This window comes from Cyprinodon variegatus, unplaced genomic scaffold (genome assembly GCF_000732505.1).
Source record: "Cyprinodon variegatus isolate N-32 unplaced genomic scaffold, C_variegatus-1.0 Scaffold129, whole genome shotgun sequence".
In the NCBI taxonomy this organism is placed as follows: Eukaryota; Metazoa; Chordata; class Actinopteri; order Cyprinodontiformes; family Cyprinodontidae; genus Cyprinodon; species Cyprinodon variegatus.
The window spans coordinates 709,475-732,577 of record NW_015150582.1 but is presented as its reverse complement, the minus strand read 5'-3'; the positions used below and the strand labels follow the sequence as shown (position 1 = coordinate 732,577).

The 23,103-nt window shown below is 42.5% G+C and overlaps 1 protein-coding gene across 4 annotated transcripts in view; it reads left to right on the top strand.

The window, feature by feature from the left end:
* Positions 1–23,103, top strand: part of crocc (ciliary rootlet coiled-coil, rootletin) — a 30,478-nt gene that overhangs the window by 3,823 nt on the left and 3,552 nt on the right. For 2 of the 4 annotated variants that reach the window (XM_015376083.1, XM_015376082.1), the window contains exons 2-36: positions 1,566–1,689; positions 1,776–1,918; positions 3,567–3,758; positions 3,827–3,910; positions 3,989–4,074; positions 5,283–5,448; positions 5,525–5,631; positions 5,727–5,933; positions 6,064–6,154; positions 6,228–6,314; positions 6,391–6,603; positions 8,686–8,885; positions 8,954–9,136; positions 9,333–9,477; positions 9,588–9,734; positions 10,801–11,031; positions 11,242–11,435; positions 11,590–11,717; positions 12,071–12,240; positions 12,329–12,508; positions 13,336–13,470; positions 13,576–13,719; positions 14,370–14,608; positions 15,527–15,686; positions 15,820–15,987; positions 16,062–16,476; positions 16,945–17,102; positions 17,294–17,414; positions 19,330–19,493; positions 19,832–20,047; positions 20,925–21,149; positions 21,225–21,374; positions 21,452–21,652; positions 21,739–21,870; positions 22,765–22,938. In XM_015376083.1, coding sequence (XP_015231569.1) covers positions 1,784–1,918; positions 3,567–3,758; positions 3,827–3,910; positions 3,989–4,074; positions 5,283–5,448; positions 5,525–5,631; positions 5,727–5,933; positions 6,064–6,154; positions 6,228–6,314; positions 6,391–6,603; positions 8,686–8,885; positions 8,954–9,136; positions 9,333–9,477; positions 9,588–9,734; positions 10,801–11,031; positions 11,242–11,435; positions 11,590–11,717; positions 12,071–12,240; positions 12,329–12,508; positions 13,336–13,470; positions 13,576–13,719; positions 14,370–14,608; positions 15,527–15,686; positions 15,820–15,987; positions 16,062–16,476; positions 16,945–17,102; positions 17,294–17,414; positions 19,330–19,493; positions 19,832–20,047; positions 20,925–21,149; positions 21,225–21,374; positions 21,452–21,652; positions 21,739–21,870; positions 22,765–22,938 — 5,748 coding nt within the window. In that variant the 5' untranslated portion in view covers positions 1,566–1,689; positions 1,776–1,783. Of the gene's footprint in view, positions 1–1,115; positions 1,378–1,565; positions 1,690–1,775; positions 1,919–3,566; positions 3,759–3,826; positions 3,911–3,988; positions 4,075–5,282; positions 5,449–5,524; positions 5,632–5,726; positions 5,934–6,063; positions 6,155–6,227; positions 6,315–6,390; positions 6,604–8,685; positions 8,886–8,953; positions 9,137–9,332; positions 9,478–9,587; positions 9,735–10,800; positions 11,032–11,241; positions 11,436–11,589; positions 11,718–12,070; positions 12,241–12,328; positions 12,509–13,335; positions 13,471–13,575; positions 13,720–14,369; positions 14,609–15,526; positions 15,687–15,819; positions 15,988–16,061; positions 16,477–16,944; positions 17,103–17,293; positions 17,415–19,329; positions 19,494–19,831; positions 20,048–20,924; positions 21,150–21,224; positions 21,375–21,451; positions 21,653–21,738; positions 21,871–22,764; positions 22,939–23,103 lie in introns of those variants that run through there. The other 2 variants (XM_015376081.1, XM_015376080.1) reach the window with 2 other exon arrangements.

Genomic DNA, 23,103 nt, shown 5'->3' with positions numbered 1-23,103 from the left:
CGTTATCAGACTGGTTTTCACTGGTTCCCGACACATTTTCCAGATGACTGTGGTTTGTTTTTGGTCCGACTTGCCATAACCGAAATACTGCCAGACTGCCGAACTACAAAAACAATTTCCTCCGCCTCTCCTTGCTGCACATCTTCATGTGCTCTGTGTTGTGGTTTATCAACCCTCTTTTTTTCTATTGCGCCACACGTCTATCGATCGATATATATCGTTATTGAATTATCGCCCAGCCCTAGTCTTAGTGTAGTCTCAGTGGGACAAAATATAAATACACACCACACTTTTCAGAATTTCACTGGTGAAAAAAATACAAAATCAAGCAAACAAAAACATAACTTCTATTTTTCAACTATCTACACTGCAAACAATTGAAATATTAATAATTCGTTTTTCTTAAAATCCATGCATTTTGTTATGAATTGAGGAGGTAAGAGACCCTTTGCCAATGGAATAAGACTATTTATATTTAAAATAAGAAAAAACAATTGCATTGTCTTATTTCAAATGCATATTATCTGAGTATCTTATTTTAAGAGTAAAATACTCTACATTGGCAAATCATTGTATCTATCTACTCATTTAAGGGTAAATACACTTAATTAAAGAAATGTTTACTTATTTCTAGATAATCTTTGCAGTGTACTTTTTTTTTCAGGCTGTCACATCAAACCCAATAAAAAAACTTAAAATGTGTGGTTTTACTGATGTTACTACTTCTGCAAGGCAACGTATAATCAGTCTGTAGCTTGTTAAAGATTAACATGAGATTCCTATTGGTCTATTAATGACAGCAGGGCTTATCATGGAGGGGTTTGTCTTTCAAATACATTTTGGTACTTAGTTGTGCCATTTTGTTCTTCCCTAAATAACATATTTCCATGTATTTATGGGTATAAAACTTCAAGGATGACCTGCTTTAGCCTTTGCTAAGATATCTTCTCTCCTACTGCAGTTGTTGTGTAGCTTAGTAGTAGTAGTGTGTGTAGGCATTTAAAATGCAATGATCAAGTGCATGGTAAGAGTAAGGAGGAGGAGGAAGGGGGAGGAGGGGGGGTAAAGCCTGCTAATCCTGCTGTCCTCAATCTCTGGCTGAGAGTCCCTGAGGAAGGGACAGGACTGACGCGCTCACCTCCTCTCCTGCCAAAAACCTTGTCTGCCTGGAAAGAAGTCTAATCAGATTAAAGAGGCAAACTTTTCTCCTTTTTCTGCATCCGCTGGAAAGGAAAGAAAGGAAGGATCAATGTTCAATTTGGGAAAATTATAAATTTTTGCCTGAGTTAATCCTATTTTCTTGGATTTAAAATAGCAACCATGAGCGCTGAGGAAAACTCTGACCCTGACTCCAACAAGCTGGAGTCAGTGATACAGGTGAGGCTCAGCAGGGCTCCTGGATCAGTGGTTTCATTATGTGCTGACAGGTTGTGACAACTAAAGCTGCTCGTTCTGCATGTTTGTGTTTGGGGCTGCGTAGCTGTGGCGATCCCATCATCATCACCTTTATGTTAGCTACACTGCGTCTTCCTCTTTCATCTATATCTGTGTGTTGTGTACATCAGCGGCTGGGGGAGAGTGTCCTGTCTGAGGAGAAGAGGCTGACCATCCGGGGCCCCTCACCTGATGCCCCCCCTACATGTCTGCCAGCAAGAGTTCGAGAGATAGTCACCAAGAACCTCAATGATAGTGAGTGGACTGTCCATCATTAATCTAACCATCAAATCCTCTATTTCCTCTGCCCTGATGGCTGCCCTTTATCCCTCCGTGTGCAGCAGGAGCCATGTCCTCCGTCATGTCCCTTCAGGAGGAGAACAGGGTGCTGCAGGGAGAGCTGGCCAGACTGGAGGACCTGCTGGCCCACAGCAGAGCCGATCGGGACGAGCTCGCCATCAAGTACGGGGCCATCAGCGAGAGGGTGAGGGCAAAAAACCAGCTCCTATGTCGGGCCGAGGCTGAAAAAGTGAACTAGAAATCAGATTATTTAGAAACCCTCCAGGTGTTTTTGGTCTCAGCAGGCATCAAGAAGAATGTTCTTCCTCTACCCCCGACCCCCACCCCCCTCTCTCCACTTCCCCCATTTTTTTTTTATCATCCTGGTTTGTCTTTGTCTCAGATTTGTGGGTCTCCCAGGTGATGGGGGCTGGAATGAAGTGAAGTGGAATGTTGCCATAGCGTCTGTCGCCCTGGGTGACCGTAAACAGGGGCTTCACAGTTGTAGGAGGGGTGTGCTGATGGGTGGGTGGCTTCATGACTCGTTTGGGGTGAACATTAGCAGACATCATCACATAAACCTGTTCTCAAAGGCTGATCTGCACTTTTTAAACAAGCTGTGAACATAAACAACCTCTTCATGTAATGTCTAAACAAATGCTGGTCAGACGTTTGCATAAACTCTCTAATTTTTGGACTTAAAGATGCATTGAAAGATTATACACAATTTAGTTGCAAGAATAGAAAATGAAGATAGAAATAGGTGAATTTATTTTCGATTAATGATAGAGGTGAACATGAAAATATGTGGTTTCACGTCACATAACAGGTTGCAGCAAAAGCACAAGAAAATAAACAGACAAAGAATAATACTTTTGTGGCTAAGTCATGGTTTTGTCATTTTCTTTTGCATATTCAATCATTACTCCAGACAGAAATGGAACAGGTTATTTTGGTTATTTTGGTTTTCTGGCATACACCCAGCTTTCAGGCATAGTTCATACATTTTAAAAATTATCTTTTCTGTTCCAAACCTCATCTCTGATGTGTCTTTGGAAACATTTAACAACCATCTAAATATTTTTAACATGAAGATCAAAAGCTTAAAGTCAGTCGTATTTCCTTAGGAACCCCACAATACTTAACAGCTCACACAACCTTCTTAGACTGGAGGAATAACCAGCTACCGTAATGATCGTTCCAGCTGACCCTTAACCTTTCTCCAGAAGAATGGTTATAATTGAGCATTACTTCACCACCCTCTCAGGCCATGTTGGGTAAACTCTTGCTTAACCATGGATGATCATGCCGATGTGCCGGCATCTTCTAGAGGATAGGTAACAAAACTCCTTCCATATCAAGGTGGCAGTGTACATGGTTGGGTCATATGCTTCTTGCTAAGGTTGCACACTGATATATTTCAGCCTTTCTGATGTTTTTCCTCCTTTGGTGAAAGAAAAATCTAAATTCTTGTTTTTCTTTGTTAATGCATAAAAGTCATTCTCATAATTGATATCTTCTCAGTCAGTTCTTTTTTGTATTTTTTTTTTCTCCTGTGTCCAACGATGATATTTTGATCTTCCACTTTAGATGCGATGCATTACTTCTTATTTGCACAAACCTGACAACAACTAAACCCCAGTCAAAACCAACAAAATGGCAACCATGATGTGTGGAATAGATGAGGTGTGAAATAGATAAACCAGATCCACATAAAGTGCATGTAACCACCTTTAAAGTTCCTTTAAAAGATCAGAAACTTCTGCTTTCTATTTAAAGCTGACACCTTTCTCTTGTCAGAAGAGTGCAGAGCAAAGTGGATTCAGTATTATTGAGCTGTCTCTCGCTTTTAGCTGGAGCAGGCGCTGCGGTTCGAAACAGGAGAGGGCGACCACGACTCCCCGGAGTCCCGCAGCCTTGCTCAGCAGAACGTGGATCTGCGGCGGCGTCTGGACGAAGAACAGGCGGCCTACAAGCGTAAACTCACAGCTTATCAGGAGGGGCAGCAGAGGCAGGCCCAGCTTGTGCAGAAGCTGCAAGCGAAGGTAGACCTGGTTTAACTGGGAAGTATCCACTCTGAAGCAGACTGGTGACCATTCCTCTTCTTCTTTAGGTGCTTCAGTACAAAAAGAAATGCGGAGATCTCGAACAGATGCTTCAGGAGAAATCCTCCGAGCTGGAGAAACACAGTATCTGTGTAGGTGGCCTTCGCATCTATGCACTGAAGCTGTTTTCCATCCACACTGTTGTTTTCTTATAAAATCCTTTATTTCAGGGAGAAACCTCAAACGGTCGGCATCGGGATGAGGCGAGCAACAACCTGGAGGAAGCTTTAATCCGGCTGGAAGAAGAACAGCAGAGGTGATGCATCGTCACACCTGAGTGAATCATTCATATGAATGTGCAGAGGCAGGGCTAAGATTCACATATGTTTCTGAAAGAAGGGCAGGTAGAAGGCCAACATTGGCTGCTTCAAGGAACATGGGAACAGGAATACTATGCATTGAGGTGCTTTGGTTATACACGACCAAATATTTGCTTTCTCAACTGCAAGCTAAAAGAAATGCATGAAGGAAAACAACTTTAACAGCACAACATTATGAAGGCAGCATCAATATGAAGGGATGATTTCTCTTTAAATACGAGGCATGCCTGAAGTATTAACCATCTGACTAACGTGTAAGATAATAAAAGGGTTTAGATCACAACACTTTTATGCGTCTGATTGTTCCAGACCTAAATCTGTTTAATTATAAACGAAAGGTGCTGATTGTGCAAACTGACTGATTTTACAAAGAACAATGAGTAGGAAATGAAGGCTTAAATGTTTAAGATTAATAGGAAGAAACGGTCTTAGTTTTCTGGGTGAAATAAATAGAATCCACCTATTTTGTTTCTAAATCGCAAGTGTTGAGACGTAATTTACTTAACAGATAAAATGCATCATAGTTTGGGGTTGCAGCTTGACAGCATTTAGAAATAGTGAATAAAAGTGTAATACCATATTAGTAATACTTTTCTTTAGAAGGCTCATGCTGGAATTTTGTCTTACTGTTTGATCACGTGCCTTTTTATGGCTTTAAATTTTGAATCCAGCTTATCTATCTGTAGGTACATCTACAGGAAGGTTTATTTTTTATAGTATTCAAAGTGCATTACATTAATTAAAAGATACAATAGAAGGAACATAAAAGCAGAATAATGATAAAAGCAAGTACGGTAGTAACAAAAATAACAGTTGGATAACAACCTTAAACCAATGATACCTCAGTTAACCGTTTACCTTCAACAATCAAAGGCAGCTCTAAACGAAATGGTTTTTAACTTCGACTTAAATGAAAACAGGATTTCAGCAATTAAACAATCTTCTACATTATATGTTGTGTTTCATGTTTTTTGTCATAGGCTGAGTTCTGTGAAGAATTTCCCACACCATTAGCCATGATTGGGAAAGCTGGTGGGGACATAGTGAAATGTGACAGATGGGATTTTAAAGAAATGTGTCTCTGAATGAACATGCCAGAAAAGCAACAATGCATTAATATCAGGGATGTTTGAAATGTGTTTAGGAGCAGCAGCTTGGCTGCGGTGAACGCCATGCTGAGGGAGCAGTTGGAGCAGGCAGGTTTGGCCAACGAGGCCCTGAGCCAGGACATCCGAAGGCTGACTGTTGACTGGACCAAAGCCCGGGAGGAGCTGGAACAGAAGGAGTCAGACTGGAGGAGAGAAGAGGAGGTGGGAACGAGGGAAGTTATAAGAGCATTTGAATAAACGGGTTTAAATTCTGATAGCTTTTGTTTCTGGGTTGAAGTCTTTCCACAGCTACTTCAGCAGCGAGCACGGCCGGCTGCTGAAGCTGTGGAGACAAGTGGTTGGCTTCAGGAGGCACTTCTGTGAGATGAAGAGTGCAACTGAAAGGTCCACAAACTAATATGGACTAAACATTTCCTACAAAAGCTGCTCTCTCCCTGTGTCTCCAGGCTGTGATCTTCTCCCTGTGTCTCCAATCTCAGGGACTTGACAGACATGCGTTCTGAGCTGACCCGGATCTCCCACTCAGCTCGGGTGTCCTGCTCCGGCCTGTCCGCCTCAGTGGACAGTCGGGTGGCGGGAGAGAAGGCTTTGAGGACTGAGCTGGAGCAGCAGCTGAGGAATCGAGTGGTGGAGATGATGAACCTTCAGAGCAGAGCCGATGCAGAAAGGAGTGAGTTGAATCTCAGGTGAGTGAGGATCAGGTAGTGTGTTTACATGCACAGCAGAAAACCAGTAAAAACATTCTCTGTCCCAATATGGGAATGCGCACGTTTTGTCCAAGCGACTTCAAGCACCTCTTTCTCTTTGAACTCTCAGGTTGTCTGATGTAGTGCGAGAATGTGAGAGACTGAAAGGCCAAATTCTGGAGAGAGATGGTGAAATCTCTGTTTTGACAAGGAGGCTCCAGGTAGGAGAGCGGCCATAGAGGCTACTGCAGTATCCTAATGGATTTTCAGAATGCCTTTATCCTTTCTCTGCAGGAGGAGAGTTGCAGTGAGGACACTGATGCGCAGCAGGTCAGAGCTCACTCCGAGATGCTGCTGGACACGCTGCGGGACATCGCTCAGGTAGAAAACAGGCTATCACACCTGTGAATGAAAGTTTTCTCATCGTGCTGCGCCTCATGGCTATCTGCTTCTACAGACGGTTCTTTCAGACGGGGAGTCATCATCGGAGGCAGATCAGGACAGCTCTGCAGCTCCGTTCCTGGCGCTGATCCGCGACGCCTCCCCTCGACTTTCCTCCTCTCCTTCTAAGCTGGTGGCTTCTTCTCAAGCATCCTCGTTGTCTTCTCTGTCTGACGCAGCCATGTCTGCTCTCCGCTCAGCGGTCACCAACAAGACGCTGCAGCTGCAGGTGACGTATCCCCATAAAACTCTCCTAAAACTCCAGAATTGGGCAAAGAAAATTAGATAAAAAGAGATTTATTGATATTAAAGATATAGGCTAAGAAAAAAATGTAGTTTAGGGTGATGTTCTAAGTTTAATTGAGTTTACGCTCCTATTTAGCAAGAAAGAAACAGGAAAAAACATCCAGTGTCAAAGTTCCTCACCAAGCAAAGGAAGATATTCCTTATGCTTCGTCCTCTTTCTACAAAATAATACACAAAATCTAAAGTTGTTCATTCTGTATGTTCAATCAGAAATTCTTTATAGTTGTGACAAACTTAAGGTGTGGAATTTTGAAATGGATGGTGAGGACACTAACTTTTAGGTGATCAAAGCATTAAATATACTGCTTGTATCTCCATAACTTACCCAAATATCACTGATTTAATTACCTACGCGGTCAAAGTTGTTCTCTGTCCTGAAACCCATTTCTGTAGACGTTGCAGCATCTGGTGTAAATTTCTGTTTTCATAAAAACGTGCGTAAGCTGCACTGCTTACATCTTGTGCTGTAAACGCATCTGTTGTGCTTAAACCTTCAGAAACCAGTGTATCATAATTCAACTAGTAGGAAATCAAAGTTAAGGTGGAGATGAGAGCCTGTGTGAAGAAGAGATGCATGTTTGGGATCGGAGAGGAAAAATAAAAACTGGTTTCTGTGCAGAAGTGCTTCAGCAGAACGACCATTAAAACTTCGGTCATGGGACCTCATGCATAAAAGAGTGTGGGGCTTTATTACTGAAAGGTAATAAACATTGTTGCCATGGTTATATTGACACGGTGGGAGCCTTTCAGCTATTTATTCTACTTTACATACTGATTTGTGGGAGGCAATGACGCTGTCAGGACACTCAGCGACTTTTTAAACACTTCTCAGGGAAATATGTTACAACCAACAACTTATTGAACAACATCAGCAACTCACTGAAGCAAACAGTTAAATATAAAAAGTCTGTCAGCTCGTTTTATTCTACAATGTTTGTATGAAGTTCAAAAGGCTCTGTCTGCTGCAGCTGAGCTCAGTTACCTGATTAATGCGGATCATTGTAATGATTAAAAAATCATTATTAATACATAAATATGACTCCCAAGTGTCTATTAGGAATACCGTCACCACACAAACAAGGGAAGTAGGTGTCAAGGTTTAAAATGCAAACTCCACTATTATTTAGAAGGGTAACAATTATGATTACAGCCTCTTTAAAGGGATCCTGAGTCTGCTGCTTCTGAAACACATTAGTGCATCATACATTTCTGCATGAAATGAAAATGCTTTCTATTAATAATAGCAAATAAAATGAACAGATCTCACTTTGTAGATATGAGTGCAGTTATAGAGCTGATTACATTTGGAAATGACTCAACTCATGATTTTATCCAGTTTTTTTATCTATTACAATAAATGTGTAGCTTTAAGAAAAAAAAGGATTTTACGGATGTGCATCTACATGATCCAAACAAATAATATTTACAGATTATGTCCGACTATCATCATATCCATCATATTTTAGGTGTATTACAGTGTTTGGGGATAAATGAGATCCAGTTTCATTATGAAACATGATGAAAACACATCAGGGTTGATCCTTTCTTCATTTTGAATTAAATTAATAGTCACATGTAGTTTTATTGGGTATTGGATTTGAGTAGATTGAGTGGCATGTCAAGAGTTTGCATGGATTGCTGCACACTTTCACGTAAAAATTTATTTTTATACATAGTGAGTTTAGCATGTTTTTCTGAGCAGATATGCTTTATATATAAGGCCTCTGATTACCAAAAAACGTCTATCAATGTTTCACCTCAGCGATCTCTGTGTTTGGTGTCATACCATCCAGAAGGTTAGTGCTAAATAATTTACTGCCATTAAAGTTCAATGTTTTTTTTTTAAATTGATACTAACAATGGAGTAACTTGAAACCTCGAGTAGGACTGACTATACATGTTCACGGATGGATGAATCATAACTAAACAGATTGAACATAAGTTAGCAGCTTTTGTTTTTTATTTACACAAACAAGCTGATGGTTGTGCTCCATCATGCCTCCAGGATGCCAGAGGCCGTCTGCTCTCTGCCCAGTCTTCACTACAACAGCTTCGAAAGCAGCTCTCAGAATGTGATTCGGCCCGACGAGACATGGAGCAGCGAAACCAGGTGCTGCAGCGAGAAAAGGATGCAGCTCAGAGAGAGAGGGAGTCCGCCCAGAAAGAGAAAGAGCGCCTGAAGCAAGAGAGGGACATGCTGGCCAGGTCAGTGTTCACTCTAATCCGCTTCACTGTTGCTTCCTGTCAGGGTCTTAATTGAATCCAACCTGCAGGGAGAAGGTGAAGCTGGAGAATAGTGTCCAGGCGGCGGAGAGCAGCAGCCAGATTGTCCAGATGGAGAGGGAGAAGCTTCAGCTGGCTGTGTTGGCTGCTCAAAGAGAACGAGAGCATGAGAGAGAAGAGAAGGAGATCGCCCTTCAGGAGAGAGACCGAGCCAAAGCCGAGACTCTGAGAATGTAAGCAGTGATTGAATGAACCTGTATGTGGTCTTCTGTGGCCTCTTTAGTGTAAGAAACAAAACGAAGTGCTATCTACACAAGCTTGGTCACAATCAAACCAACTCTTGTGGCTGAGGAGCATAAAACCATATAATTTAGAAATCAGTAACACTAAATGACCTCCAGTGTCTGGAATTCTGTCGCCTTCGAACAGACAGAAGCAGTGGGATCACAGTGAGAGTCGAGCTTCAGCTCAGCGTGGAGAGTTATCTGTGGTGAAGGAGACCCACCAGCAGGGGGAGGTTGAGAGGCAGCTTCTGGAGCGAGAGAAGGAGCAGCTGTCTGAAGCACTGGCTCGGGTGAGGAAGGGGACAGGCTGGTTTTACTGGACTTCTGTATATTTTTGTGTTTTCTATTTTCACCTTTTTTTGCTCTGTGTTTGCCGTTGAACCCTTCCCTTACTCCATAGGCCAAGAGCAGCATCACAGAGCTGTCCCTACAGCTCAGCAAGCTGCAGTCTGAGGATGCAGCTCTCAGGGACTCTGTGGTAAAGATGGGCAGTATGAATGAGGTCCTGGCCCAGGACAAAGTGGACCTCAACAACTACATCCTAAAGGTGAGAAGACTGCTGACCCTTTTAGAGGAGGCACCAAGCTTAAGATCATCTCCAGAAAAAAACACTATGTTAATTTACACCCTTTAAAATCTTTCATATTTGGTTGTCATATTGACAAACACTAAGAACATTTTATTTCTGTTTTTTTTTCTTTTTTTTGTGACAGAGAAATACAAAGTTCTACATAACTTTTTCAAAATAAATATCTGAGAAGTGTGATGTGCACACTGAAAAAAGTGACTTTTTGGTGCAGTAAACGGTAAATGGCATGTACTTATATAGCGCCTTTATTCAAGTCAGGAGAGTTGACCAAAGCGCTTTACACTACATTCATTCACCCATCACGCACACACTGATGGTGGCAAGCTACATTGTAGCCACAGCTGCCCTGGGGCTCACTGACAGAAGCGGGTGAAGTGTCTTGCCCAAGGACACAACGACACTGAAAGTCGGAGTCGGGGCTTGAACCATCAATCCTTCGATTTCAGGGCAATCTCCAATGCCCCTGTCGCCCTATTATTATTCGTCATAATCTCTACTCTATATTTTTAAGCTCCAGTAAAATGGAAATTTTTTATTTTTTTTATTTAATACATGAATTTTGGGGAAACAGTAAGTTTTACTTATATTTCCTTATACTATTTAAATGATTCTGCTCCGAGTCCAGACGTTACAGGATCACACACAGAGCAAGAGGTAGTCCCGACGAGGGTGCAACAGTGCTGCAAAAGCCTGCTAGCTGCTCATGGGACTGATATATGCCCTGAACATCGCATACCCTCCCACTTTGCGCCACAGTTTTTAAGTCTTCCAAAAACTTTTCCTGGAGTTGGATGGATTTAAACTGTCCCCAAAAGTAAAAACCCTGAAGTTGCTTTCCTAAATGCATTCAAAACTTTGTCATCTTAGGGTTGGAAACTCAACAATAAAAATGCAGCAAAGTTTTTGGGTTATAATGTGACCAAATGTGTTTCTTATGATGAAATGAATAATGTTCTTTGACTAACAAAACATGGTGTATAATCTTGTTTTTTCCCTAAGCATCTTATTCTTGTTTGGCTCTCAGCTTGAGGAGGAGAAGTCCCTCCTGCTGACTCAGAAGCGTGAGGCGGAGCAGGAGAAGTTGACCATTAGGGACGAGCTGGTCCGTCTGGAGCAGGACCGACTGGAGCTGCAGTCAGGCCGCGTCTCTCTGCAGCAGGCGCTGCAGGACACGGAGCAGAGCCGGGCTGGGATGGAGACTGAGCTGCGCAGTCTCAGAGCGGAGAGGCTCAAAATGCAGGAGAAGGTGGCCCAGGTACAGAACAGATTGATAAAAAAGTAAAGAAACAGAGGATTGCCAAACAGTCTGGAAAACTCTTGTTTTATTTCTTTCTTTAAGTATTTCATGGCCTTAGATTAATGTAACAGATTAAGAACTCTAGAGTCTGCCGATTTAAACTATGACTAGGACCCTGACAAACATGTAGACCTGATTGCCAGCTGTGGTCTTGCTGTTCGTTGGCAGCTTTGTGCCGAGGTGGCCTCCCTGGGCTCTGAGCTGAGCCTGGCTCAGGGGGAGGGCCAGAAGAACGAGGTGGCGTTGGAAGAAGCCGGCCGAGGTCAAGCGGAGCTGGCCCGGGACAAAGCAGCTCTGGTGGTCCAGCTGACAGCTTCTGAACGAGAAAACACTGTGCTGTCAGAGGAACTGGCAGCTTTCAGGTCAGCACTACTCTGTGATCATGTAAAAACTAAATACACCCTGATGCTGTAGGTTCTAACAACAATAATAGCTGCTGTAAAATAGATACAACAATACAAGAGCTTTTGCCCTCCCAGCTTATTTTTTTTACTTTTTTGTCCTGCGAACCTTCAGGTCTGAGCGGGAATCCCTAGAAACGAGTCTGTTTGAGGCACAGCAGCAGCTGGCTCAGGTTGAATCCCGCAGAGATCAGCTGGAGGCTGAGAATCAATCCCTGAGGGTCCGCTGCGAGACTGCTGCAGGTGAGCCCTAAAGATGAAGGTATAGTGGAGGATGTTCATTTTCCGAGTGAATCATCAAAATAAGTGGTCCTCCTAATTGTCAATCATTCTGATGATATGTTTACATGTTCTCGCACGTGTTAAATAAGCATTCCCTCTTGGGAGCAGGTACAGGTTGCTCATGTACATATTTTTTTCTAAGTAGAGAGGGCGGGGCTTTTCAAAAATTTGTGAAAATCTTCCACTATACCTTTAAAGATTGAAACTGAGTAACACAGAAGCTGTACCATCTGCCTGAAACACTGGTGTAAGAATTTAGATTGAAGTAGAATGAAATTCTTTTTTTTTAATGTTTCCCTGGATGGGATTTCTAGCTGAGCTGAAGCGAGCACGTTCAGATGGAGACAATGCCCTGGCCCAAGCCGAGAGAGAAAAACAGATTCTAACTCAGACCCTAAATGCTGCACAGCTGGAGGCTCAGCAGGCTCTACGTAAGGCCACCTCTGAACACCAGGAGGAGGTGGAGAGGTTGGTTTCAGAGAAGGTGAGGGCTCAGATCATTCCTATATGTGATACTGGATCTGTAAAAGAAGCCTGTCAGTGTCTCGCCCATCCATGGCTTTGTGTTGCAGGAGGTTGTGCGTCACAGTCTGCAGATGGAGCATGAAGCTGCTCTGAGGAGGCTCAGGCAGGAGATGGAGGATCAGCAGCACAGAGCGAAGAGAGACAAAGAGGATCTGCAGGAGGAGCTGAGGACTCTGCAGCATGATCGAGATCAGAGTTTGCTGCAGGCAGAGACTGAGAAACAGCAGGTCTGATTCTGACACCAAAACAAACACTTATTCATGTTTGCCTGACAACCCAGGGTGCAGACCAGGAAGCACAGTTGTAGTTTAACACACCTCTCTGCAGCTTCTCCACTGTTACCCACTCATTACTCCATCCAGACAGTGTCTTGCCCTCGACCAAAATCTAATAAATTAGAAAATATTTCCACAGGAAAAAATCATGAAGATGATGAGATTAAATTTATCTCAGATAATAAAGTAAAAATATTGTTGTTATTTTTGGGACCTGGCATTTAAATCCTATATCAAAGAGGTTTCTAGAATTTCTTTTTTTCCATCTGCAGAATATTGCAAAAAAATAGCTATATCCTGTCCAGGGGTGATGCTGAGAAACTAGTCCATGCATTTGTTACTTCAAGACTGGACTATTGTAATTCTTTACTATCAGGAAGTCGACAAACTCTAGTTAAAAGTCTTCAGCTGATCAGAAATGCTGCAGCCTGAGTTCTGATGAAAATGAAAAAGAGAGATCATATCTCTCCTATCCTGGCTTCTCTTCATTGGCTTCCTGTTAAATCCTGGTTCTGCTGGAGGTTTCTTCCTGTTAAAAGGGAGTAGTTTTTCCTCTCCACTGTCGCTACAAGCATGCTTAGTGTGAGGGATTGCATTCAAGTCAATGAGTCGATGCAATCAACTGGTTTTCCTTAGATAGAAAACTTTGAATTAATTTAACCGTATGATCTGGTGAACTGTAAAGTGCCTTGAGGTGATGTGTTGTGAATTGGCGCTATATAAATAAACTGAATTGTATTGATCATGACAATTGAACTGTTAAACTCTTTTATCTATAGGCTCTTTCCCTGAAGGAGGCAGAGAAGGCTGTGTTGTCTGACCGGGTGTCCAGTCTGCAGGCTGAGCTGTCGACTGCAGCTCTGGAGGCGGAGCGGATGGCCAGAGAGGCAGCTCATCACAAAGAGCAGGAGCAGGTTTACCTTTCTGCCTGAATTTATCTTCAGCTGCAGTGTTCGAATCCCAAAATATACAGATAAAAAAAACTAAACTGGCTCTGTTTTTTTTTCTTTTCTTTTTAGATTAGAGTTGGAGCCCTGACCTCTGAGATTCTTGAGCTCCGCTCTCAGCTGGACGAGACGACATCAGCTCAGCAAAGGGAAGTCCACAGCTTGCAGGAGCTCTGTACTGATCTTCGCTCTCGGGCAGATGTGGCCTACAAAGAGGTAAATTATAAAGTGCAGAAGAAGAAGAGTTGTCACATTGTCCCTCTCTTGGTCATGTAAAAATCAGAAATTCACTTTTCAGCTTGGGTCGTGAATTTGCCTCAGCAATTACTGACTTTCAAGACTTTATTTCTACATGAAGTGAAAACGTCTATAAAGCCCTGAATAATTCACATCAGGATTCCCTGAATTGCACCTTTTAAATGTGTCTCTGCTTCATCACACCTGAGTCAAACAAGCCGATGATTAGCAGGACTCTGAGGAACTGGACTGCATGAAGAGGTGATTCAACAATTTGATCCAGGTGTGGAAGGATAGACACGTGTAAAGGGTTCAAGACCTCCAGGATCCAGTTCTACATTCTTCCTACTTCACCAGCAACTGTTTCTCAGCTCAAGACAATCAGGAATATTTAGATTCAAGCCTTCTACAAGGAAGGACCCAATGTTTTTAAATACAGCTTAATGTCATCGTTGCCAACAAACCATGAGAGAGACACCGGCATATTTCGAAGCAGACGTTTACTTTTTTTATAATCCTGAAAGCTTTGATTAGGGCTAACAGATTCCCCATTTATTTTCTCCTGTTGTCTGACTGGTTGGTATGAGGGATCACTGAGGGTCCAGTTTGTCGCTTCTCCACATATCTAGTTGGAGCAGTGCAGAGCTTCTCTCTCAACCGCAGAGGAGAGCCGAGACAAGGTGAGAAAAGATCTGCTGGAGGCCGAATGTCGCTTGAGCCAAAATCAAGAGACAGCAGAAAACTACAGGAGGGAGGCGATAGAGCTGCGGCACAGCCTCAGCGACGTCACCAAGGAGAGGGATGCTCTGAGCCAGTCAAACACTCAGCTGAGAGGAACGCTGCGCAGCGCAGAGACCGAGAGGATCAGGTGAGAGAGTATGTTCAGAGGAGAAAATGTTTGTTTGGCCAAGTATTTGTAACTGTGTGGGGACAGAGTTCCCAGGCCAGTTTCACAGGAATATGCTACTTTTTGACCTACTCCTCGGGTTCACTGGACGTGTGCTTTGGCTCCGCTGCCTGTTGCAGCTGATCGCAGCAATTCTAGTCAGTAAGTAGTTCCAAGCATCTGGGATGCTTCAGAGACCTGTCCGTTGCTGGCTGCATTCCTCAGTAGGCGGCTGTTCTGTTTAAGCTGCTCCAACTCAACAATCAGTCTAAAGCAGAGCAGATCGTTCAGGAAGGAAGTCACTTGATAAATGGGAAAGTAAAAGACAACATGAAGACTTTGGGTCACATGGTTTGAAATGTAATTTAATACAAAATTCAGTTCATAAAGGTAATTGAGACCAATAATAAATATAAGCATTAAATAACAAAAAACAACTAAACAGTCAAACTTACTAACCCATGATAGGTCCAAATAAAAAAAAAGCTATGGGGATTCAATAAAATCAGGCTCTCCAGATGCTGGTAGCACTGGGAAAATAAACGCTTCACTGGTTTATTGTTCTGTTTAGAGCAGAGAGTATGCTGCTATAGCACAATGATACAATACTGACCTGCTCTGAGTCCAACTGTGTGGGAGAAAAGCTGCAGCACAGCTGGACATCCAGTGGAACTGATGGGTTAGAGGTTCTTCTGGGGACCAGTCAGCTGGTTCTCTTCTTGGCTGCAGGATTATGTTTATGGCCAAGGTGTAGACTGAGTTTAGGCTAGAAATGGATGTGTGTTGTTAATGGGTTAGGGTGAGAGTCTGTGTTAGACTGTAGGCAGGAATGGAAGTGGTTGCAAATTCCCTTCAAGGATAACAGTACATAAGATGTGTGTGTGTGTGTGTGTGTGATAGTGTGAAACGACAGTGTGAGGAGAAGGAGCAGAGGCTGGCTGTTCTGGAGGAGAACCTGTCATCCGCTCAGAAGGAAGTGATGGAGCTGCGCAGCTGCCTGAGAGAGGTCGAAAGGTCACGGCTTGAGGCACGGCGGGAGCTGCAGGAGCTCCGCCGACAGGTGAAAATAAGTCAGATTATCAAATAGGTTGTTTTGAAAAGTACATTTTTTAAGATATACTCTTAAATAACAGCTTTTGGGTTTTTTTTTTTTGGTTTTTTTTTGTTTTGTTTTGTTTTGTTTTTTGCACCAGCTGAAAATCTTAGATGCAGAGAAGGAGCAGAAAGAGAGGGAGGTGGTGGAGCTGCAGACCCGTCTGGCTCTGGAGGAGCAAAGGGACGAGGAGAGAGGAAAGGAGGTCTTCTGCCTCAAACAGAAGCTGACTGAAGCTGAAACTACCAGAGATGCCATCAAGAAGGAAGTGAGGATGCAGTTTCACTGGTTTTTCAGTTTTCTGTCCTCATGATGATGAGTTAATACTTGATTCTGTGTCAGCTGTCCCTGACTCAGAGACGACTGACAGAGTCTGAGTCAGGATGGCGCAGCTGTGAGAGAGAACTGACTGCCCAGCTGCAGGAGGCCCACGGCTGCGAGAAGAAACTCCAGGATGAAGCCAAGAACCTGTCGCTGCGTGCTCAGGCCGCCCAAGACGCCGCCGCTCAGTCCAGCCTGAAGCTGAGCGAGGCACAGGGCCGGCTGGCCGCCACGGAGGCGGAGCTCACCAGAGCCGAGGCTTCGAGAAGAGATCTTGAGTTTCGACTAAGCAGCCTCCAGTCGGCGCTGACGCGGACCCTGGGCATTGGGGCAAGCCGCAGGGGGAGGAGCCCAGGAGGCAGCTCCACATCACCAGGCAGCATGTCGCGCCACCACAGCATCTCGCCGCTGCGCTCCTCACTGTCCCCTCCTAAAGGTCAACAGAATGCATATTTATTGTTCACTTGACTAAAGTTGGATGTTGTTTTTGTAATAAATCTTTTTGTTTAGCTGCCAAGAATTGTTCAGCTCCGCCATGCAAAATTATGTCTTACCAATAAGTTTCATTAGATGAGGAAATTTTGAGCAAAGCTCCATGTCTGCCTCCACTTAAGATTCTCTTGCTATAAACTGATTACCTTTTAAAACACAACACCAAGCACACATAAAACCAATAACATAGTTAATGATTTTATTATTTTACTGGAAATTTTTCTTGTCTGGTGATTTTAAGGGGAACACCAAGCAGTTTTGGTTTTCCTTTATCTTAACCAAGACGTTTAAAATGCAGTGCATGAAGCTTTGCATGAAAAGAGTTTTCCTTTGGTTGGATTGAGGTTGCTAAAAATAAACATCTAGCTATAAAATGTTAAATTAAATTGACCTGTGAATCTTATTCAAGCAGAATTTCGAGGAAGCACGCCGGACAACACTCTAGGTTCAGGGGCTGTTTCTCCTGAGAGAGGCGACACGCCGCTGCCTCAATCAGAGCTCGACCCTGACTCCCTGAGAAGCGGCCTCAGAGACTTCCTCCAGGAGCTGCGAGATGCACAAAGAGAGAGGGTAACAGTCCTGTGCAGCGTGACAACATCAAGAACTCAACTCTCTTAGAGTAACTTGATGATTTTGGTGAAATTTTTGAAGATAACTGCTTATTTTGCAGGATGATGCCCGTTGCCAGCTGGGGGTCCTGCAGCGGGAGCTGGAGGAGCTAAAGGTGGTGAAATTTTTGAAGATAACTGCTTATTTTGCAGGATGATGCCCGTTGCCAGCTGGGGGTCCTGCAGCGGGAGCTGGAGGAGCTAAAGGAGGAACGAGGCTCTGCTCAGACTCGCCTCTCTCATCTGCAGAACGCTTTGCAGGATATGCAAGAAGGTTTGTTTATTAGGAAAACTGATTCTGGATAATATCTTTTTTTTATTATTATTTTGGTATCAGTTGATACATGCATGCAAACGGGAATTCCTCAGTGCATTCAGCACGCCTGGAGATCACATGAAGCGCATGTATTGTTGCTCCTTGAAGTTGCTATCCATTGTTCATATTTTGTTTGATTTTTTTTTTTTTATTAAGACTTGTTTACCATTTGATATCATTGAGCTTTAATTATGTTAACAAAGGAAGAATAAGAAATTTTGGCTTCAAAATATCAGCCGCATATATCAGGAATTTGTTAGACTGATATATGAAAATAAATGAGTAAACAGAAGCAGGAAATGCTGCATGGTTTAAAGAAAGTTGAAATTAAAATCCTGAAATGTGTTAAATACGTGAATCAATGCTTTGGGATGGGAAATCCCTTTTGTCACCCTTAAACTTTATCTGTGCCTTTGTTTTCTAAGAGATAGCATTGATGCAAAATTTAACCTCTTAAAAGGGTTAATCATTTACAGGATCCCAGTTCATATGCATTGTAAGAAGACACACATATCCTTGCAGCATCATGGTGTGCAAAATGCACATTTGAAACAAATCTTATATATAAAGGCAGTAAATGCAATAGAGAAGCTCCTTCTGCAAGGATGTTTAAGACCAACATTCAAATAGGATAAAAGATTTAGAACGACAGTTTGTTTTTAGCAGTGGCCTAATTTGACACCAACCTGAATGCATTAGACTAAAACATATCCATTGTTTTAGCTGATGATGCATTTAGTGTATTCTTCATCACCAATTAGTTTTAATTACCAGTATTGTGTAACTCAGGCGATTTTTCCCTGAAGGTGATAACATTTTTTGGCTTACTCTCGGTTCTTTTTGTCTGGAGCGATCACTTTATTTAACACTTCTTATAGTAAAAGAGTCTTAACCAGGAGTTAAACTTGAGCATTCTTTAATCTAAGGTAAGCCAAGTAATAGTAGAGAATTTTTACAAAATAATGAAGATGAGCAAAGAAAAGAAGCTTCTGTTGGTTCTTCTCTCTGTGATATCTGTAAACTGTCAGTCCAAGTGACTGTCTATCTGCTAGGATGTGTCATTATTTTGTGTCCAATCCCTTTGAAAAAGTACTTTTCCACTTTTTCAAACCTGGCCCTAGAGAAAATTAAACATAATATTATCTAAATAGGCTTTTGAATTTATATAGGTATCCCTGTATCTTCCAATAATCTGTGACTTAGCGGTGAAGATGATTATTGTTATCTTGGCGAAAGATGCAAAGATGAAACAAAAGTAATCTGGCTCTCGAGGGAGATGAAATAAAACATTAAGATTGAAATGTAAAATTCTTTAATATTATTTTACTAGGGCTACAGAAATCATCAGTAATTAATGGAGAATTATACAAAGATATTATTTTGAATAACCTATTTATTTTAAGGTTTAACAAACTTTTCATGAATGATAAAGATTATTCCTGACAATACTTTGATTCTGCTGATGACACTGTTCTTTTTCCACAGACATTTTCTGGTCTGCAAACAAGAACAACCTCTCATTGAAATACACTGAAGTTGACACTAAAATATTTCTTTTAGTGATAAACAGGTCTACTCTCTTTATGAAGCCAGCCTGTTGTGCTGGATTGGATTTAGGGGAATCTAATTAAAGGGACCTCTAATGAAACATGATTTACTTGTAAACAGTTTTCAAGTGTATTTTTCATCTTTTAATGGATTTAAATGTTGTTATAACAAAAAACAGCTTTTTTTGTATGTGGAAGCAATTTAACCTAACAATTAAGATTACCTTCTTAACCTGGGCCGCTATCCTTTTTTCTTGAATATGCAGTCATTCCAAAAAGGAAAAATATTTTGATATTATGTTCTTTATATCACTTTTTGTGTTCAGTGAAGCGTGGCCTGGAGGAGCGCCTGACTACCAATCAGATTCTTCTGCAGCAACAGGAGGAGGCGGTGAGGAGAGGAGACAGAGAGAGGAGAGCTCTCTCCGACCGCGTGAAAGAATTAGAACGATCGCTGCAGGCCTCAGAGATGGATAAAAAACACATCCAGGTACTCACACCTCATGCTTGGACTGGATGCAATCAGTCTCACAGCCAGTGACCGAGTGCGCCACAGTCGCCATATGGCAGCACTCAACATTGGAGCCGTATTTATAAAAGTTAGCTGTCGGGGATTGAAATAACAACAGATGTCCTCCCCTCGTGGTGTCGTGTATCAGCTCTCCATATGTTGCTTCATAATCTCAACTGTTTCCACAATGAATCACCTCCTGCACCACAGGATGAGCAGACACAATGCAGCAACTGATCACATAAACAAACCAAACATTCAGCTACGTTAGAGCAAACAGCCAACATGAACACTTTGCACCCCCCACTCTTCTGCAGGATCAGCTGAACAAGCAGCGAGCTGCTGAGATGCGCCTGGAGGCCGAGAGGAAGCGCCTCCGGGAGGCGCTAGAGGCTGCTGAAGCTCGGGCAACAAGGGTGGAGTTGGGGAGGCGCAGTCTGGAGGGGGAGTTGCAGAGACTCAAACTGAGTCTGGGAGATCGTGAAGCAGAGAGCCAGGCGACTCTGCAGCGGCACGACGCTCTCATCAAACAGGTCTGCCAAAAGGTTATGAGTCTGTGACCCTGAAACAGCCTGGAGCAGCTTTAATGTTCAGAAAAGTTTGCAACTTCTTTATAAAACTAACTTTTTAGGTTTTCCTCTTTTTATGTATGTTTTTTTTATGCCTTATATTTTCTTTTTCTTCCTCATTTTTTTGTCTGTTTCCTTGTTTTAGCTCATAAGAAACATGCATAAAGGGTGAAAAAAACATTTTCAAAAAAGTAAAAAAAAAAAATTAGATATAGAAAGACTGAAGAAATTTTCTTGACCACTTCACTTACTAATGGAAGTCCAACTGCTTTGGAAAAGATAGTATTTTTTTATTACTATAAAACTGGGTTAAGATAAAACTGGGTTCAAACTTTAAACTCTCTCGATCTGAAATGTTTCAAAAAAAAAAAAAAAAGCTATAGGCTGCTGAGAATAGTGACCTTATGTTTGGAACACCAAACTCTGGCTTCAATGCATAACTCAACTGTAATCTCCTGCTCCAACTTCAGTTCATATTCATAAAGGGAATATTTGTGTGTTGATTAGTCGACCACAAGCTAGATGAGGGAGAAAATGAATTTAAAATGTATAACTTCAAGCCAGCGGTCAATTTAAAAGTGCTCAAATCAATTTGTCTTTATAGGTTTATGTCCTTATAGGTTTATCTGCTTCAGGATCTTGATACCAACAAGGCTAAATTCATGATGTTTCTATGGAGCACACAAGCAGCTACACCTCTGTTCACAACATTTCTATTCATTTTAAATTGATATTGCAGCTGATATATGGATTTAAAAAAAATCATAAATTAATGAGCAAAGACTGATTGCATGATTGCATCGATTGGCCTCAACGAAACACAATTTTCCACCCATTGCAGGTTGCAGATGGGGAAGCTCGTGTTTCCCAGCTGCAGAGGGAGGTGGACAGGCTGAGCCAGGCTGTTCTAAAAGCTCAGGAAGGGGAATCTGTTCTTAAGGAGAAGGCCACGTCCCTCAGCCAGACGCTCCAGGAGGTGACAGACTCCCACAGCAGCACGCAGAGCCGCCTGCTCGCCCTGCAGAAGACGCTCAGTTCGGCTGAGCAGGACAAAAGGCTTCTACAGGTTTGTGGATTAGATCAAAAAATGGAAAGTCTGTGAATAAAAAAAAGAAAGTAATTTAATGGTTGTTTTGTATAGGAACGACTGGATGAAGTACGGGCAGCTTTGGCTGAAGGAAAGAGGAACATGGCTGCCCTCACTGATAGTGTGCAGAACCTGCAGAGTGAGCTGAGCCAGAGCGAACTGCGGCGAGAAGAGCTGGAGGTGGAGCTCAGCAGCAGTCAGGAGGTCAGGCAGACTACAGCCCATTTAAATGACACCCAGCATTTCTTCAGAGGAAGTAAGAGTCTCTTTTCCTCTCTCAGGCTCTGCGTCAGCGCTCGGCCAGTCTGGTGGAAGCACAGCGGAGTGCCCAGCTGGCACAGACAGAGCGGGCCGTCGTAGAAGAGCGGCTGCGTGCACTGCAGAGAGCGGTGGCCTTGTTGGAGACAGAAAAGAAGGATGCCGAGAGGCAGGCGGTCAGGCTGGAGAAAGACAAGAATGCACTAAGGAACACACTGGATAAGGCGAGTGTAGACGTATTTCCTTCATGAATCTGTAAATGTTCTGTTTCTTGCCCCAAAAACTGAAAATGAGACACTAATGACATCAGGTTGAACGCCAAAAGCTGATGTCCGAGGAGGGCAGCATGAGGCTTTCTGCAGAGAAGAGCCGTCTGGATCGCTCCCTAAACACAGCAGAGCAGGAACTCCAGGAAGCACAGCAGCAGATCCTGATGCTGCAGGTGAGGATGAGTATGCATGAACAGATTCCTCATCAAACCATCCCTACAAGGAGAATAAACATCTACAAAACTGCTGCGTAGTTGGGATTGGATTTCTCTAATCTTATAAAATAAGAGAAAAGACAAACAGGAGTTCAATAGGGAAATTAAAATGTTTTATTTATTAAGCTTGGGTGGAGCATAATTATCCTTGTGTAAAGGAAACTTACAGCTTGTTGTTAAAAAGAAGAAAGCAGGCATCCGAGATCAGTATTTGACTTTCTTTCTCTGCAGTGTGCAGAAAAAGATTTATAGTTTTCTGGAAACGTTGTTTAATTCTTATCATTTTTTAGGTCATATTAACATTGTTTTAAATGCAGCACAGAAAGGCCACAAACAAGTTAAGCGGGATTTAGAGGAATTTAGAATCTGTTGTTTATTTCAAGGAGGTTTAACATCTCAGACATTTCCTTATTTAGGCAAACTTTTCCCAGTCAGCAGAAATGTTTGTGGGGAAAAAAATGCAGGGAAAGAAACCCTCGTAAAGACAGTTTTACCAATTAGTATTGCAGCTTTGTTTCTTCCATGAGGGGAAGAAAATGTCTCTGTTCAGGGAAAGGAAAAGTTTTGCCTCCCTTGTTGCATAAAGAAATAAGTCTCTAACCTTAATGCAACAAGGATCCCCAACAGTAAAAATAAAAATCAATGATATATTTGCTCATGCTTCATAAAGTAAAAGTTGATTATCAATAGATATCAATTAGACAAACAATTAGTAGAGATGAGAGCAAAGCTACGCATTATATCATCCCAATGAAAGTAACAGCCATGAATGCTCTTCCTCCTTACCTACAGTGTGACGTTGTGTGCTGTACAGAGGTCAGTATTAACTTTTTGTGTGTTTTTCCTGAACAGACCCAGCTGGCTGAGATGGAGCACTCCCACAGTCTGTGTGAGAGTTTGGTCCAGCAGCGTGACGAGGTTCAACGAGAGGCCGAGAGGATGAGGAGCAGCCTCCGGGACGTGGAGCGAACGCTGGGCACCAGGGAGCGGGCTCACCGCCATCGGGTCAAAGGGCTGGAAGAACAGGTAGTTTGATTAGGGTTTCTCTCAGGGTGTTGGTCAGCCACAGCATTAAAACACCGTTTGGATAACTAAAGGTAAAATTCTCCAATGAAATCTTGAAAAAACATTGAGTTAAAAACGATTAAAACACCCCAACTCCCAACGTGCAGCCTCATGCTAACTAAATAA